Source organism: Morus notabilis, unplaced genomic scaffold, assembly GCF_000414095.1.
Source record: "Morus notabilis unplaced genomic scaffold, ASM41409v2 Scaffold570, whole genome shotgun sequence".
NCBI classification, from domain to species: Eukaryota; Viridiplantae; Streptophyta; class Magnoliopsida; order Rosales; family Moraceae; genus Morus; species Morus notabilis.
The window spans coordinates 491100-504443 of record NW_010358717.1 but is presented as its reverse complement, the minus strand read 5'-3'; the positions used below and the strand labels follow the sequence as shown (position 1 = coordinate 504443).

The window sequence follows — 13344 nt, the reverse complement described above, 5'->3', positions numbered from 1 at the left end:
GTCGGTGTTGATGTCGGAGTGGGGGAGGGGGCTGTCGGGGGTGGTGGGCAGTGGAGAAGAGAGAGAAGAAAAAAAAATGAAAACTGTTTTCAGAAGAATGAAAACGAAAACGAGAAAACGGATTTTTTTCGTTTTCATTTTTTCACAAAAAGACAAAACGTTTTTGTTTTTGTTTTTTTAAAAATTTTGTGCCAAACACGTTTTTAGAGTGTGTTTTCAGTTTTTAGCTTCGAAAAACGTGAAAAACGAAAACGAAAACAAAAACAAACAGGCCTATGAAATTCCAACTTTTGTTTCCCCCAATGACAAAAGGAAAATTACCCAAATATTCTAAAGGCCAATTTGAATTGAGATGTGACTTTATGTGAGAGTTTTTTACTGTAGTAAAAAAAAAATTAGATGTGATTATTTCTGAGAGTTTTTTACTGTAGCAAAACTCGAATCGGCAAAATGAACGGGACCTAAATATGACTTTGTATTCCTCTTATCATGAAATGCCCAAAACACCCATGTCTATATAATAACATACTCAAAATACCACAAAAGCAATTAAATATTTTAAAATGTCAACTACCCTTCACAATTTATATTAAATATTATTTAATATGATTTAACTAAAAAGTTAAAAACTTAAAAATATTCCAATAAATGTTGCAACCAAACAAATACTTTAATTTTTTTCAAAATTTTTCATTTAAAAAATTGGGACCAAACGGCTTCCAAACTCCCTTATTTTGGCATTGGGGTCTCATTTTAAGAATTTGGAAAATGATCATGAGTATAATTTTCCTTCAAAATCTTCAACTTGGTCTCGAAAAAGGAGGGTTATACGCCGTGGCGTTTGAAAACGTGAGCCTCACGTCGTCGACGAAGCCATGAATGAATACAAATTCTTCTTCAGTTTTCTTCTTTATGTAGTCGAAGTAATCCGGTATCTGAAGAGCCACGGGATCAACTGGTTGCATGAAAACCCCCCATGCATAGTGATGCTTCGTCAGAACTTTCAACGTTGAACTGCAACATGACTTCTCAGCATTCTCCATAATCTTCATTCAAAATGAATATGTGGTGTTTTTTTTTCCTCCTCGTCTTAATTGGTTTCCTATTAGAATTTTGTTTATCTTTCGAGAGTTTTTTTAATAGGTTTGATATACCGGTAGTGCGAAATTTTAACTGTTAGATTAAGTTAAAATCGTACCGGATTAAAAAGTATGTAAAATACACTGTTTTTAATAAAAATATGACGGTTAAAAATATAAACTACCGGTAGTTTAATTTTTTCTAATCCTACCAGAAAAGCTCTCTTATCTTTCCATATTTTTTATTTTTTTTCTTTTACGTATTTTTTTTTCCTTTTTTCTGTTGGAAGATTTTTGGATTTTTAATTTTTTTTTTTTGCTCAGCGGATTTTTAGGTTACTTATATTGGCAAAAGTGGATCTTATCTATTGTTAGCTATTTTCAAAATTACACATATCACATTGACTTATCAGTTTGGATTCCAAAATAGTTACTGTACGGAAGCGTAATCAAAATAGAAATCCCTGAAAAATGTAACTGGTTTCGTTTTAAATTTAAAAAAAAAAAAAATGATTTCATTTTTAAACTGCGTCAATATAAATACATAAAAATAACATTAAGCTCTGAGAAAGGTAAGTACAAAAAATGGAGAGAAATATAACCAGCAATACTTATTGATAAAGATTATAAAAGAATTTGATCAGTTTAGTGATTTTTATGGTTTAAAAATTTCTAATCACAAACCATATCAATTATAAAAATCTAATCATTTTCGGTTCGATTTAGTTCAATTTTATTTTATTTGGCGGGGATTTTAGTTTGTCATTTTTTTAACACCTCTATTAATAATGAATTTTTACACACAGGCAATTATTAAGAGAGAGAATTGTTGTTTGGACCCTTTCAGGTTCTGAATTGGCTTCATTCCTGTGAGTTTTAGGGATTGTTCGGTAGCTCCATTCTTAAGTTAAAAACTCAAAAAAAAAAAAAACTCGAGTTACAACTTTATTTAAGTTCATGTTCTTTTCTCGTTCGTTTCGCTGATTCGAGTTTTACTACAGTAAAAAGCTCTCACAAACAGTCACATCTAATTTTTTTACTACAGTAAAAAACTCTCACATAAAATCACATCTCAACTCGAATTCTAAACTCGAATCAGCGAAACGAACAAGGCTTGAACTCAAGTTTGAGACTAAAACTCGAGTTCAAGTTTCCCCATCAACTTGAGTTCAGAAACTCGAACTCAAATTAATGAATATTATTTTTTCTATTCTTAAAAATACTATAACTTTTTCATTTTAATTCTGATTGAGATGATTTTTTTTCTATGCATTGACAACGAAAAGACGAATAAAACCCCACCCATATACCCTATTAAAATTTTTCATCAGCATTGAATTTTTATTAAAATACTATCTAAATACAAATTTAAGTTTTGACTCACTCAAACACAAACTCAAAAAGATTCTTATCTCAAACCATAACTCAAATGTACACAACCAAACACAAACTCAAGTTATAACTTCAACTCAAGTTATAACTCAAACTCAATTCAAAATCTACACTCAAGTCACCTAACTCAAAAAGGGCAAAAAAAACAGCCCCTTATTTTTTCTACATCATTCGTAACTTATGTTTGACTTGAGAAAATAGGGGCATCATTAGTAATGCATCTCCACAGGCATTTCAAGAAGCCGCCGCCAAAAGAAGAAGAATATAAATATACAACCCTTTCTAGAAACAAAACCATGAAGGAAAAAAAAATAAAAATAAAAATAAAAAAGGGGGAAGAGATACCAAAATCAATCTTACAATTCAAGCTAAGGCTAACGCAATCATAAGATTCAATTATTTCCACTTGTCTATATGATTGTACCGGGATGATGTAACTGCCAAAGAAGAATTCTACCCCAAAAGATAAAGAAACTGTTTAGAATACAAACATCATTCCCTTCTTTTCCACAAGCTAAACCCAATATCACTCTTCACCTGTATGTATATGTTACATCATAGGTATATAAAAAATTGGTCTTTTCTTTCTCTAGACCATCTCAGCATCTGTATTAGGAGCTAAATATGAAGAAATACAACCTATATAAGTTTCTTCTTATGGAAGAAGCGCTTCAAGTACCACAACTGCAGAACCGAAACAATAATGCAAACTCCGAGGGACATGATGCTGAACCATGCGACTCTTGCATTTGTTCTTTCGCTCACTTCCCTCATATCTGCTTCTCTGTGTTGATAACAAATAAAAACAACACAAGGAAAAAACAATGATTAGATCAACTACAGCTGAAACCACACCTTTGTGCATGAAAACCATTCAAGGGTTAAGAGTTTGAGAGCGGTTCTTCTCTAGTTTCTTATTATCACTGTTTTTGGGTTAATATAGTATCCATTCATCCTATAAAAACTGTCAGAATTTTCGTTTCCTTCACGGTTAGGCTATGAAAAAGTACCATCGAAGTAAAACATGAATCAAGTCTGCTGTAGTGACAGGGAGGTTTTCAACATTATATTTGTGCTCCAAGAGCTCTAAAAGGTTCCAATGAATCCGATGAAAAAACAGCACATTAGAACCACGGCCAGGTAAAAATTAACTTCCATATCACAAACTGGATTCGAACAAAACAAGCTACTTGCCCTTTCATAGATCATGAGCAGGTACGTTGTCCTCGTTACAATTTATAGTACTCTAAAAATCACTAGCATTTCGGCAAAACACATCCTGTCTTTTCGCCTAGGTAGTCCTATGAACAGTCTACTATGGCTTGAATCATGCCAGTAGACCCAAAAAAATTATCTTTTACATCAGAGTTGGTTAGTTTCTATCAACATAGTAGACCTGTAAAGTGTTTTCTAAAAGGCGGATAACAGAAATGGATTATGTGCTGTTTAACAACAAAGTCGGGCAATGCAAATATTCGCAGATAAAGGTTGCATGACAATGACTATTTCTTAAAGATACGGCAACTGAAGCAAAACCCTCCATGCAGAGAGAGAAAGACTTCAAAACAATAGTGAACAAACCTGTCCTTAAGATAGTTTAGGTTCTCACGGATAGCTTCTACCATTCCTTCAAGTTTCGCAAGCTCAAGTTCTACACCCTTATAGACCACAAAATGCACAAAGTAAACCTCTAAGATGACAAAATTCTGCAAGACAACTTGGTAAAAATTATTAGTGCATTTTACCTCAATCTTTTCCTTCCTTGCAACTGACTCCCAATCCTTGGTAGCAATTCCAGTTCTCCAGTCTAAGCTAACACTTAAGGCTGATCCCTCCTGGGATTTGCCATCTGCCCAGAAACACGCCAAGTAGTTTCCACTCTCTGAGGTTGTAAATGCAAACTGTCCCTGGGTTACATTTTCTTTGCTGTGTAGATTGTTTCCGTATGGCGATGTCACCTGTTAAAAACACAAAGCAAAAAGTGAAAACGAACCCAACATTAGGATTAAAACATTTTTCACTTTGCATTCTCTCTCTGAATCTATCTCCGAAGGAAAGTTCAAAATTCCAAAGCTAAAAAAGCAAAGCCATCACTCTCCACATACTCTTCAGATTTCTTTTACTTAGTGATTTACAGTTTGAACATTTCACTCGAGCGAAATTGCATTATAACCATGCCCCTTTTTGGCACAATGCATCCGGCAAAAAAAATAAAAACATACACAAATTATCCCTAAACTCCATAATTCTTTGCAATATGAACCGATTATCAACGTATTTGAATGCCGTAGATAGAATTCACATGTAAAAGCCTCTAGATTTCGCCAATAAACTAAATTTTTTAACAAGATCAAATGTGCCAAATGGCGCCATAATTAGAGCTTAAAGTACCCTTTGGCATTTACACTTTTGGTTGTAATTTGAAGCAATTTACATAGATTAGGAGGTCCACATTTTCAGGCCGTTTTCACAAATGTCCATCGAAATTAAAAAAATACACACACACACACACACACACACAATATAATTTTGTTTTCTTTTCCTAAAATTTGGCATCTATTCCTTCGAATTCGGCAGTTATTTGATCTATCCTAGATTCATCTACAGCTCATATTTAGAAAAATTCAAAAAAAAAAAATCAAAGAAATCAATGAAGCATCGAATTTTAACAAAATTCGTTACCCGAACGGAGATGGTGGGGATGTGTTGTGGTGGTTGATCGTGAACTTCAATGAAATCATGTACGACGTAGTAATCGGCCAAAACGACGACGTTGGAGTGTATCTCCTCGGAGACGCACTTGGTTCCCGAGCTGGGAATGCTCAACCATATCGCCGTCGCCGGAGTCGCCAGAAGGCCCATCCACCACACGGCGGCGACTGAAGCCCACGCCACTAGAGCGCGTAGGCTGATTTTCTGCGCCATTTCGGAGATTTTCAACGGTCACTCTGTCGTCTTCTTGTGCCTTTCTTCTCCTCTCTTTTCTTCTGCGATTTAATCGGGGAAACAAAATAAAAATCCTCTCCCTTTTTTTTTTTACAATGGGGTTTGCTTTTCGATTACACGCGATGTTGAGAGGCGCGTGGGTGAACGTGGAGCCTGTGACGCATTTTCATGACACGTTGTTTTACGGCTGGCCAATGCCCTTTCAGCAAGAAAATCCAACTAGGTTTCGTGTTGAAGGAAGCAAGTGCTTTGCCCACGCGCAAAATTCGCACTACGACCTTGCCGTGCGATAATTTGAAGTGCAAATGCATTAACCATTTTTGGTTGCTACTTTCAGGCTACTCTGTTCTTTGTCAGTAAGCTCACTCACTCACTCCTCAATTCTACGCTGGTCGCCATGGCCAACTCTCACCACTCTCTCTCCCTCCTCCTCCTCTTCCTCCTCTTCCTCTCAACTCCAACCCACCAACACCAATCAGTAGCAGCAGAACAACAACAACAACAACAAGATGAAGAAGAGTCGGACAATCCCATCACACGCTTCCGAAACTACCTCCGAATAAACACCGCCCACCCCAACCCCGACTACTCCTCCGCCGTCTCCTACCTCCTCTCTGAGGCCAACCTCCTCGGCCTCCACTCCCAAATCCTCCACTTCACCCCTTCCAAATCCAAGCCTCTCCTTCTCCTCTCCTGGCCCGGCTCCGACCCCTCCCTCCCCTCCATCCTTCTCAACTCCCACCTCGACTCCGTTCCTGCCGAGCCCTCCAAGTGGGCCCACCCCCCTTTCTCCGCCGCCAAATCCCCCGACGGCCGCATCTTCGCCCGCGGCGCCCAGGACGACAAGTGCATCGGAATTCAATACCTCGAGGCAATCCGAAACCTCAAATCAAAAAACTTCTGGCCCATCAGGACCGTCCACTTGTCCTACGTCCCCGACGAGGAGATCGGCGGCTTTGACGGCGCCGCCAAGTTCACCGCCTCTGAGGAGTTCAGGACGCTGAACGTCGGGTTCTTGTTGGACGAAGGGCAGGCCAATCCTGGCGAAGAGTTTAGAGTCTTTTATGCAGATAGGTGTCCGTGGAATTTGGTAATTAGGGCTCAGGGGATGCCTGGGCATGGTTCGAGGATGTACGATAATAGTGCCATGGAGAATCTGATGAAGAGCGTTGAGATGATTACAAGGTTCAGGGACAGCCAGTTCGACATCGTTAAGGCCGGTAAAGCCGCGAATTCGGAGGTTGTTTCCGTTAATCCCGTGTATTTGAAGGCCGGGATTCCTTCTCCCACTGTGAGTTTTTGAGTTATGGACCTTCTAGTTTTTGGTAATTCAATACTATGACTAATGTTAACACAGTTCTTATATAGGAGTTGCTGTGGTTCACCCTCAATGTATGAATAATATCGCCATAATTCTGCGTTAATGATTAGGCTCAACTTTGCAAGGGAAAAGCTGGGGCAAAAAAAATAGGCCCTGTTTTTGCGGGTTTGAGCCGATAACTCGAGTTAAAATTTAAATTTTTGCGTGAGAAAACACTATAGCAAAAAGGTTGAATTGTGATTCGAGCTGTGATACAAATAGGGCCTTAGATTTCCAGGACTCGTGAGAAGACTTGAGACGCAGTTTGTTGAGCGATTGATGAACTGTGGTTGGATTGCCACGGACATTTATAAACAACGAAAATAGGGACTTGATAAGCGCATATAATTGTTTTGGTTTTTAAAATGATCACTGTTAGCTGTGCTTTGAGAAAAATTAGATGTTCAAAAGTGCAGTGAATCTAAAAGTGCTTGGTAATTGATCTAGCACGATTGCTTGAATAGCTTGCGGCAATTTGTAATGACCAAAATATAGATGTTGTATTTTCGTTTAAGGAGAAGATGTTGTCCTTCTCCAGCTATGAGTTAGTTGAATGTGGTGCTGTGAGTATTGAATTGCTGCTTGTTGATTGTGTGTTTTGGTTATGGTGATTTTGCTGCTTCTATTGTGTAGGGGTTTGTGATGAATATGCAACCTTCGGAGGCGGAAGCAGGGTTTGATGTCAGATTGCCGCCAACGGCAGACCCTGATATTCTAAGGAAAAAAATTTCTGAGGAATGGGCACCAGCAGTTAGGAACATGACCTACGAGGTGAATGATTCTCTCTAGTCTTAACTGATTGACTTGGCTGATATTGGCCATTGATGATGGGATTCTTTTCATCAAATTTCAAAAGCAGTGTGGATTGTGCAGGTTTGATAATTTTTTTGAAACTAGAGTTCATAAAAGATGAGGCAATTTTTAAGATTTTCCATGAATGGGTGATCATCCTTTTGTGATTATAGTAATATTTTAATATCAGAGGATGGAACCTATAAGTTTAATGTGATATAATTACCTTGTGATTAATTTTTCTTTAGTACAAATTCCAAGTGCTTCTATTTAAAATATGATGAACTTGATTATTGTTCTCGTCTTTCAAAGATTTGAACATCACAACGTATCACTTTGACAGTGTACTTTGAAATCTAGCGTGTCAATATCAACAGATCAAACTATAAATGCAACCTCTGTCAAGTGATTGTACAACTTTTGCAAAGTAGAGATTACGACCTCCAAAGGAATACACTTATCTCCTTAAACTTTATAACTCTTATGTCCTTAAACTTCATAACTCTTGAGACGTGCGCTATATGGGTGTTATCTTTTGTCTATCTTGTTTTCGTAGACCATTGAATTCAAGACCGTAATCCGGGGAAAATTATGTCTAATGCTAGGAGGCAATGGTGATTAAAGCTTTTCATTATCAATTATTTTTTAGGAGAAACAACAAATGTCCTGTATGATAAGGCTGTAGAAGTCTCCCCGTAGGAGCGAGACCTATCTGCTTCTGTTCTTCTGAGTTTTGTTATCCTGTTTTAGGCTTTCTAAAATGTAGTTAAACTAGTTCCAGATTAAAATACCTACCGATATGTGATCTCTATTGAGATATAATCTTCGTGATGGTTAAAACTTAACTACATAGCTTTCTCTCAAAGATACCGTGCACCTTAATTCCTTTGCCTTTTGTGCTTGAGAGGCAGAAAGTCAAACAAATTGCATTCTCCTCTGTGTGTGTGTGTGTGTGTTAGAAACTCATATTGTAGGTATAGATATCTTCCACATGATGGACTAATTGGCTCCAAGCTCTTGCATCCTCTATTTGTTATCATGTTCTGTCTAAATTGCTGCTGGTTTTCGGTCAAAATCATGTTGCCCGCTATGCTCCTTCTCCTTGTAAAGATATTTCATATTTCAAGTTATATTACTTTGTTGTCTCTAACTTTTACTCCTTTTGAAAGAGTACCTTAGGCAATGATTAACATTTCAAAAGGGGGCTTGATCATTTCTAAAGGGCTCTTCTACTGGTCAATGGGGGACAAGGGAAGGGATATAACTCAGCAGTAGAGTGTTCACCTCGCCATTTTGTGTTTTGTCAATTGAATCCATTTCTTCTGTTAAGGACTAGGCTCTATCCACCAGTTTAACCATTTACAATACAAGCAATGTAAGCTTATAGTGTATATATTTCCTTTTTTCTTTTACCAGGCTTTATATGTTGCATTTATATTCAATTTAGAGACTGAAACATAGGTATAAGATTTTTACCATTTTGATGATGCCATTTAAAATGTAGAGTCCTGTACCTGTACATTATTTTCGTTTCTTATGTCTTTTTAGCAGCTAGAGGGAGCATAGATAAATGAAGAAGTACTAATCAAACGTTTATGCATGACAGGTAATTGAGAAAGGTCCCAGTAGAGACTACCTCGGTCGCCCATTAATGACACTAACAAATGATTCCAATCCCTGGTGGCCCGTTTTCAACAAAGCTATTGCAGCAGTCGGAGGGAAACTTGCAAAGCCTGAAATCTTGCCTTCAACCACTGACGCACGATATATTAGACAGTTGGGAATTCCTGCCCTTGGATTCTCCCCAATGACGAATACTCCAATCTTACTACACGATCATAACGAGGTTTGACAAACCAGCCCCCCATTTACGGTCCTTTATTGCCTCATTTCTTTCTCATTTCCCAAACTTTTCTTGCAGTTCTTGAAAGATACGGTCTATCTGAGGGGCATAGAGGTATACGAATCCGTAATCAGCACTTTGAGTTCGTACCAGGAAACATCAAATTGAGTACTGCTCTTGTAATAGTGAGGAGCCGACGACAATACTCATCAGCATGGGTAAAAATGAGGAGTTCTTGTTTTGTTGCTGGAATATTGACGTACCTTATCCGATCAATATTCATTCGGCAATAAACACAGGTGCCTTGCAGCATTATTCACATTGATGAAGCAGGTTTTTTTATGCTCCTCTGAAACGCATTCTGTTATAGAAGCACCAGTGATTTTTCACATAATCCAGTGTACTACTTCTATGTTCAAGTGAAAAAGGAACTCGTGCGAATAACCTTACCACAATGATGTTATGTGATGTGGTATGACAAACTAGCCTTGGAAATGAATACATAGTTGTGCAAATAAATATACCCTTTGTAAATGGCTACATTGTGCTAGGATTTTCTAACTTGTCCACAAAATAATGGAATGAAATTTCATTGAGTTGCTGATGGAATTTGCCTGTGATGCCAAAGGTACTTTGAGCATATGTATCTCCGTACTCTTAGAGCTTGTTCGGTAGGAGGGAAAAGTGGAAGGAGGGAGCGTGGTGAGGAGATTAATAGAAGGATCTTGAGACCTATAGCTATTTGGTAGGAGAGAAAAGATAAGGGAGCGGATTAAGTAAGGGATTTCAAATCCTTGAAAGAACCCTAATCATAATCTCTCGATATGGATGGGTCAGGATTCAATTCAGAAAGTCGTCCACTTTCTCTTCATTTTCCTCACCTCAGTTATATATGAGTTGTTTGATACATATATTCAAAATTCAAATCATGATTCTGTTACATTATTTTTCTTTCACAAAGAATTTGAATAAAAAAAAAATTCCCGTTAATAGTTTTCTCACAAAAAATTTAAATCAAAACCCAAATCATAGTTCAAACATACTTCCTAAATGAGTCCATACTTTTCTTTTCCTCTTACTTGACATAGCTATGAGAAATGTCATTGCTGATAAATATGAGTACCGAGTCTTGCGACTCATAGTTCCCAACTAAAAATGTAAATGAAATAAGATTACCACAGAAGAATGGCATTATAATATAACCGAGCGCGCATTTTTCTTATCTTGACCGTCTTTGTTTCATGATTTTGGTCTTCATGCGGTGCATACGAGCACCATGACCATTCCAAGTTATACCATCCAATTGGTATTTTTCTTTGCTAAATGTTGACACTACACTATTTTCTCTAGTTGAATGTTGTGAAATCTTCTTGTGATCTTGATTCTTATGTTATAGATTTTGCTAGATGTGTACAACATAGCATATGTAAATATTTTGCATTTGGGCAATTGAATCTGAGAATATGTATGACTTTTTATTATCAAAAATATGAATTTTGGTCCGATTTAAAATAACTTTGGATCAAGCTGAATTTGCTTCATATTCAGCTGAAGGTTCTCTCTTCAGAACTTTACTGATAGGAACTACCTTTTTTCTCTACTGGCAGGAACTAATATTTTAATTGTTGGATTAATTTTTTGAGTGTCCACATTAAGATTTTTAGCGCACGACACTATTGTTTTCAATCATAAATCAAATCATTAAAAAATTAATCTAACAATTAAAATAACAGTTACTAATAATAGAAAAAAGTACAGTTCTCACCGTAAATATTCCCTTACTCTGTTTATGAAGTGGATTTGTCCAGAAGTAGTCCCTCCACGTGAAAATTCTCCAAGTTTTCAAACACGTGCATTGAAATTTTTACTTATTTGAATTTTTCAATCCTCAAAATTTTACTTTTGACAGATGTTATTAACCTTTCTCAAAGTAAACATCTCGAGATAAAATCTACAACGACAAAAAATAAAATAAAATAAAGGAAGGAAGGTGCAAATGTACATGACTGATGTGGTAAATATTGCAACTGTTTTTTTTTCCCTTTTCTTTTTTGTATGTTTTCTCCGACAATTCATACAAACTTAGAAGGATTTCTTTTTGTTCACATTTTTATTTGCTCTACTCTAAACGTACAGTGTTCTAAATCCATGACGATATATGTACTGTGATTGTATAAAATTCAAAGTTCAAATTGGCTGGTAAGACCTTATGACTGGGTCTTTGACATTGAATTAACGACGCTCTAACTACGAGTTTGTTTGGTAGGAAGGAAAACTGGGAGGAGGGAGAGGGATGAGGGGATTAGTGAAAGAATTTTGGTTCCCACGGTTGTTTGGTAGGAGGAAAAAGAGGAGGGAATGAGCTGGTTGATGGATTTCAAATCCTTCAAAGTACCACAATTTAAATCTTTCCAAATACGAAAAGATTAGAGGAAGAAGTTCATACCAAATATAATTAAAAAAAAAAGGTCCTTTGAATTAGTTGAAAAGTGTTGTATACAAGATATACATTGTATGTGATAATAAGTAAATTCCAATGTTGTACTTGACTTTGTAATTGGTCATGAGGATTACCACCAAGGTCGTAGGTTATAGCATTTAGCTTACTCACAAGTGGTTTAGTAAACGATAAATCTCATGTTTGAGAGTTTGAGTAGATGTGCTTCGTCTCCTAAAGTAATTATGGCTCAATGCGAACATTATTTAACATGTAAAGAGATCCCTTATAGCCCTGCGCGCCCAAGAAAATAACTACGGCCGGGCAACTCCTCCCCACACTTTTTAGTATCAAAAGAAAAAAGAAGATTAAGATAATTGTGGAAAAGCATATATAATACACAATGTAGTATATAACTTCACAAGGTCTAGGAATCACTAGATATATTTCAGAGATAACTTATCCAAATTCATCACAGAAAGCAAAGTTTTTCCCAATATTTGATTGGACTATTTACTTTTTACACAACCTGTAACGCCCTCCGGAATTAAACTTATTTAATTATGATAATTGTAGTTTATTAGTGTGCCTAAATTGATTTCTTAATTAATCATGAGCTTTTAAATTTATTCTTAGTATTTGCAATTTCACCCCTATTTGTTTTATTTATTTTTCCTTAATACTTTTCCTTCTATTTCTCCTTTTCCTTTTTCCGTATTTCCCTTTTTTTTTTCCTTTCCCTTCCTCACGTTACTCTCCCTCTCTCTCTCTCCTTCCCTCTCTCAATCTCCTGAGCTCTCTCCCTTACTCTCTCTCTCTAACTCGAGCTCTCTCTCTCCCTCTCCCGTTCATCTCTCCCTCTCTCTCTCAAAGTTTTCTTTCTCAAGGGCCGGATTTAAACCAAAAACGGAGGTTTCCAAGAGGTTTTCAACATCAAAGCTTGGATCGAGGTAAAACTCTTTGAAACTTACTTTAGATTTTCGGATTTAGCTTTGTGGAACTCGTTTTAGTCGAGTTTGGTGATTTTTGGTTTAAATTTTGTTTTCGAATGGAATCCGAATGGGATTTGGTGAAACCTTGATGAAAATTGGGGGTTTTTGATTCTTTGGACCCCATTTGTTGATTTAAAATTGGATCTATACATTTCCCTTGAGAATATGTCAAAATCAGACCCAAAATTGCAGGTTTTGGCTTTGTTCTTCGCGAATCGGCCATAGTTGGCCCTGGAAATTCTTCCCCACCGGTTGACCGGTCCGGTCGACCGGTCACCCTTCCATAGGTCGACTGATCTGGTCGACCAGTCACCTCTCCACCGGCTGACCGGTGGAGTTACACTCCTCTGTCACCGGTCGACCGGTTCCCACTGAAACGACCCTAAACAGCCCAGAAAACCCTGTTTTGACCCCGAAACTCGATGTGGGATTGACCTAACCTCATTTGAGAACTCAAAATGAGTGGATTAGCCACATGAATCCTTGTTTTCCATTCGATTCTC

At 37.1% G+C, this 13344-nt stretch overlaps 2 protein-coding genes across 3 annotated transcripts; one reads left to right on the top strand and one right to left on the bottom strand.

The window, feature by feature from the left end:
- Positions 1-2840: 2840 nt before the first annotated feature.
- Positions 2841-5469, bottom strand: LOC21403087 (transmembrane emp24 domain-containing protein p24delta3). Its single transcript, XM_010093075.2, has 4 exons — positions 5154-5469; positions 4217-4429; positions 4053-4129; positions 2841-3255 (listed from the first exon to the last, which is right to left on the bottom strand). The coding sequence occupies exons 1-4, from the start codon at positions 5394-5396 to the stop codon at positions 3111-3113; spliced, it is 678 nt and encodes a 225-aa protein (XP_010091377.1). The 5' UTR covers positions 5397-5469; the 3' UTR covers positions 2841-3110.
- A 214-nt stretch (positions 5470-5683) lies between these two features.
- Positions 5684-9978, top strand: LOC21403086 (aminoacylase-1). Of its 2 annotated transcripts, none has more exons than XR_002901732.1 (4): positions 5684-6708; positions 7411-7548; positions 8749-8944; positions 9176-9255. XR_002901732.1 is itself a non-coding variant. In XM_010093074.2 (4 exons), the coding sequence occupies exons 1-4, from the start codon at positions 5815-5817 to the stop codon at positions 9578-9580; spliced, it is 1362 nt and encodes a 453-aa protein (XP_010091376.2). In that variant the 5' UTR covers positions 5684-5814; the 3' UTR covers positions 9581-9978. The 2 variants fall into 2 exon arrangements, 1 of the variants encoding a protein (XP_010091376.2); XM_010093074.2 differs by lacking the exon at positions 8749-8944 and adding an exon at positions 9491-9978 and having other exon boundaries at positions 9176-9415.
- The last annotated feature ends 3366 nt before the right edge of the window (positions 9979-13344 follow it).

Coding starts and splice junctions, on each gene's coding strand:
- LOC21403087 (XM_010093075.2), bottom strand. CDS start 5,396: ATGGCGCAGAAAATCAGCCTACGCGCTCTAGTGGCGTGGGCTTCAGTC. Junction 4,430..5,153: donor TCCCCACCATCTCCGTTCGG/GTAACGAATTTT, acceptor TGTTTTTAACAG/GTGACATCGCCATACGGAAA. Junction 4,130..4,216: donor CAAGGAAGGAAAAGATTGAG/GTAAAATGCACT, acceptor GTGGTCTATAAG/GGTGTAGAACTTGAGCTTGC.
- LOC21403086 (XM_010093074.2), top strand. CDS start 5,815: ATGGCCAACTCTCACCACTCTCTCTCCCTCCTCCTCCTCTTCCTCCTC. Junction 7,549..9,175: donor TTAGGAACATGACCTACGAG/GTGAATGATTCT, acceptor TATGCATGACAG/GTAATTGAGAAAGGTCCCAG. Junction 9,416..9,490: donor TACTACACGATCATAACGAG/GTTTGACAAACC, acceptor CTTTTCTTGCAG/TTCTTGAAAGATACGGTCTA.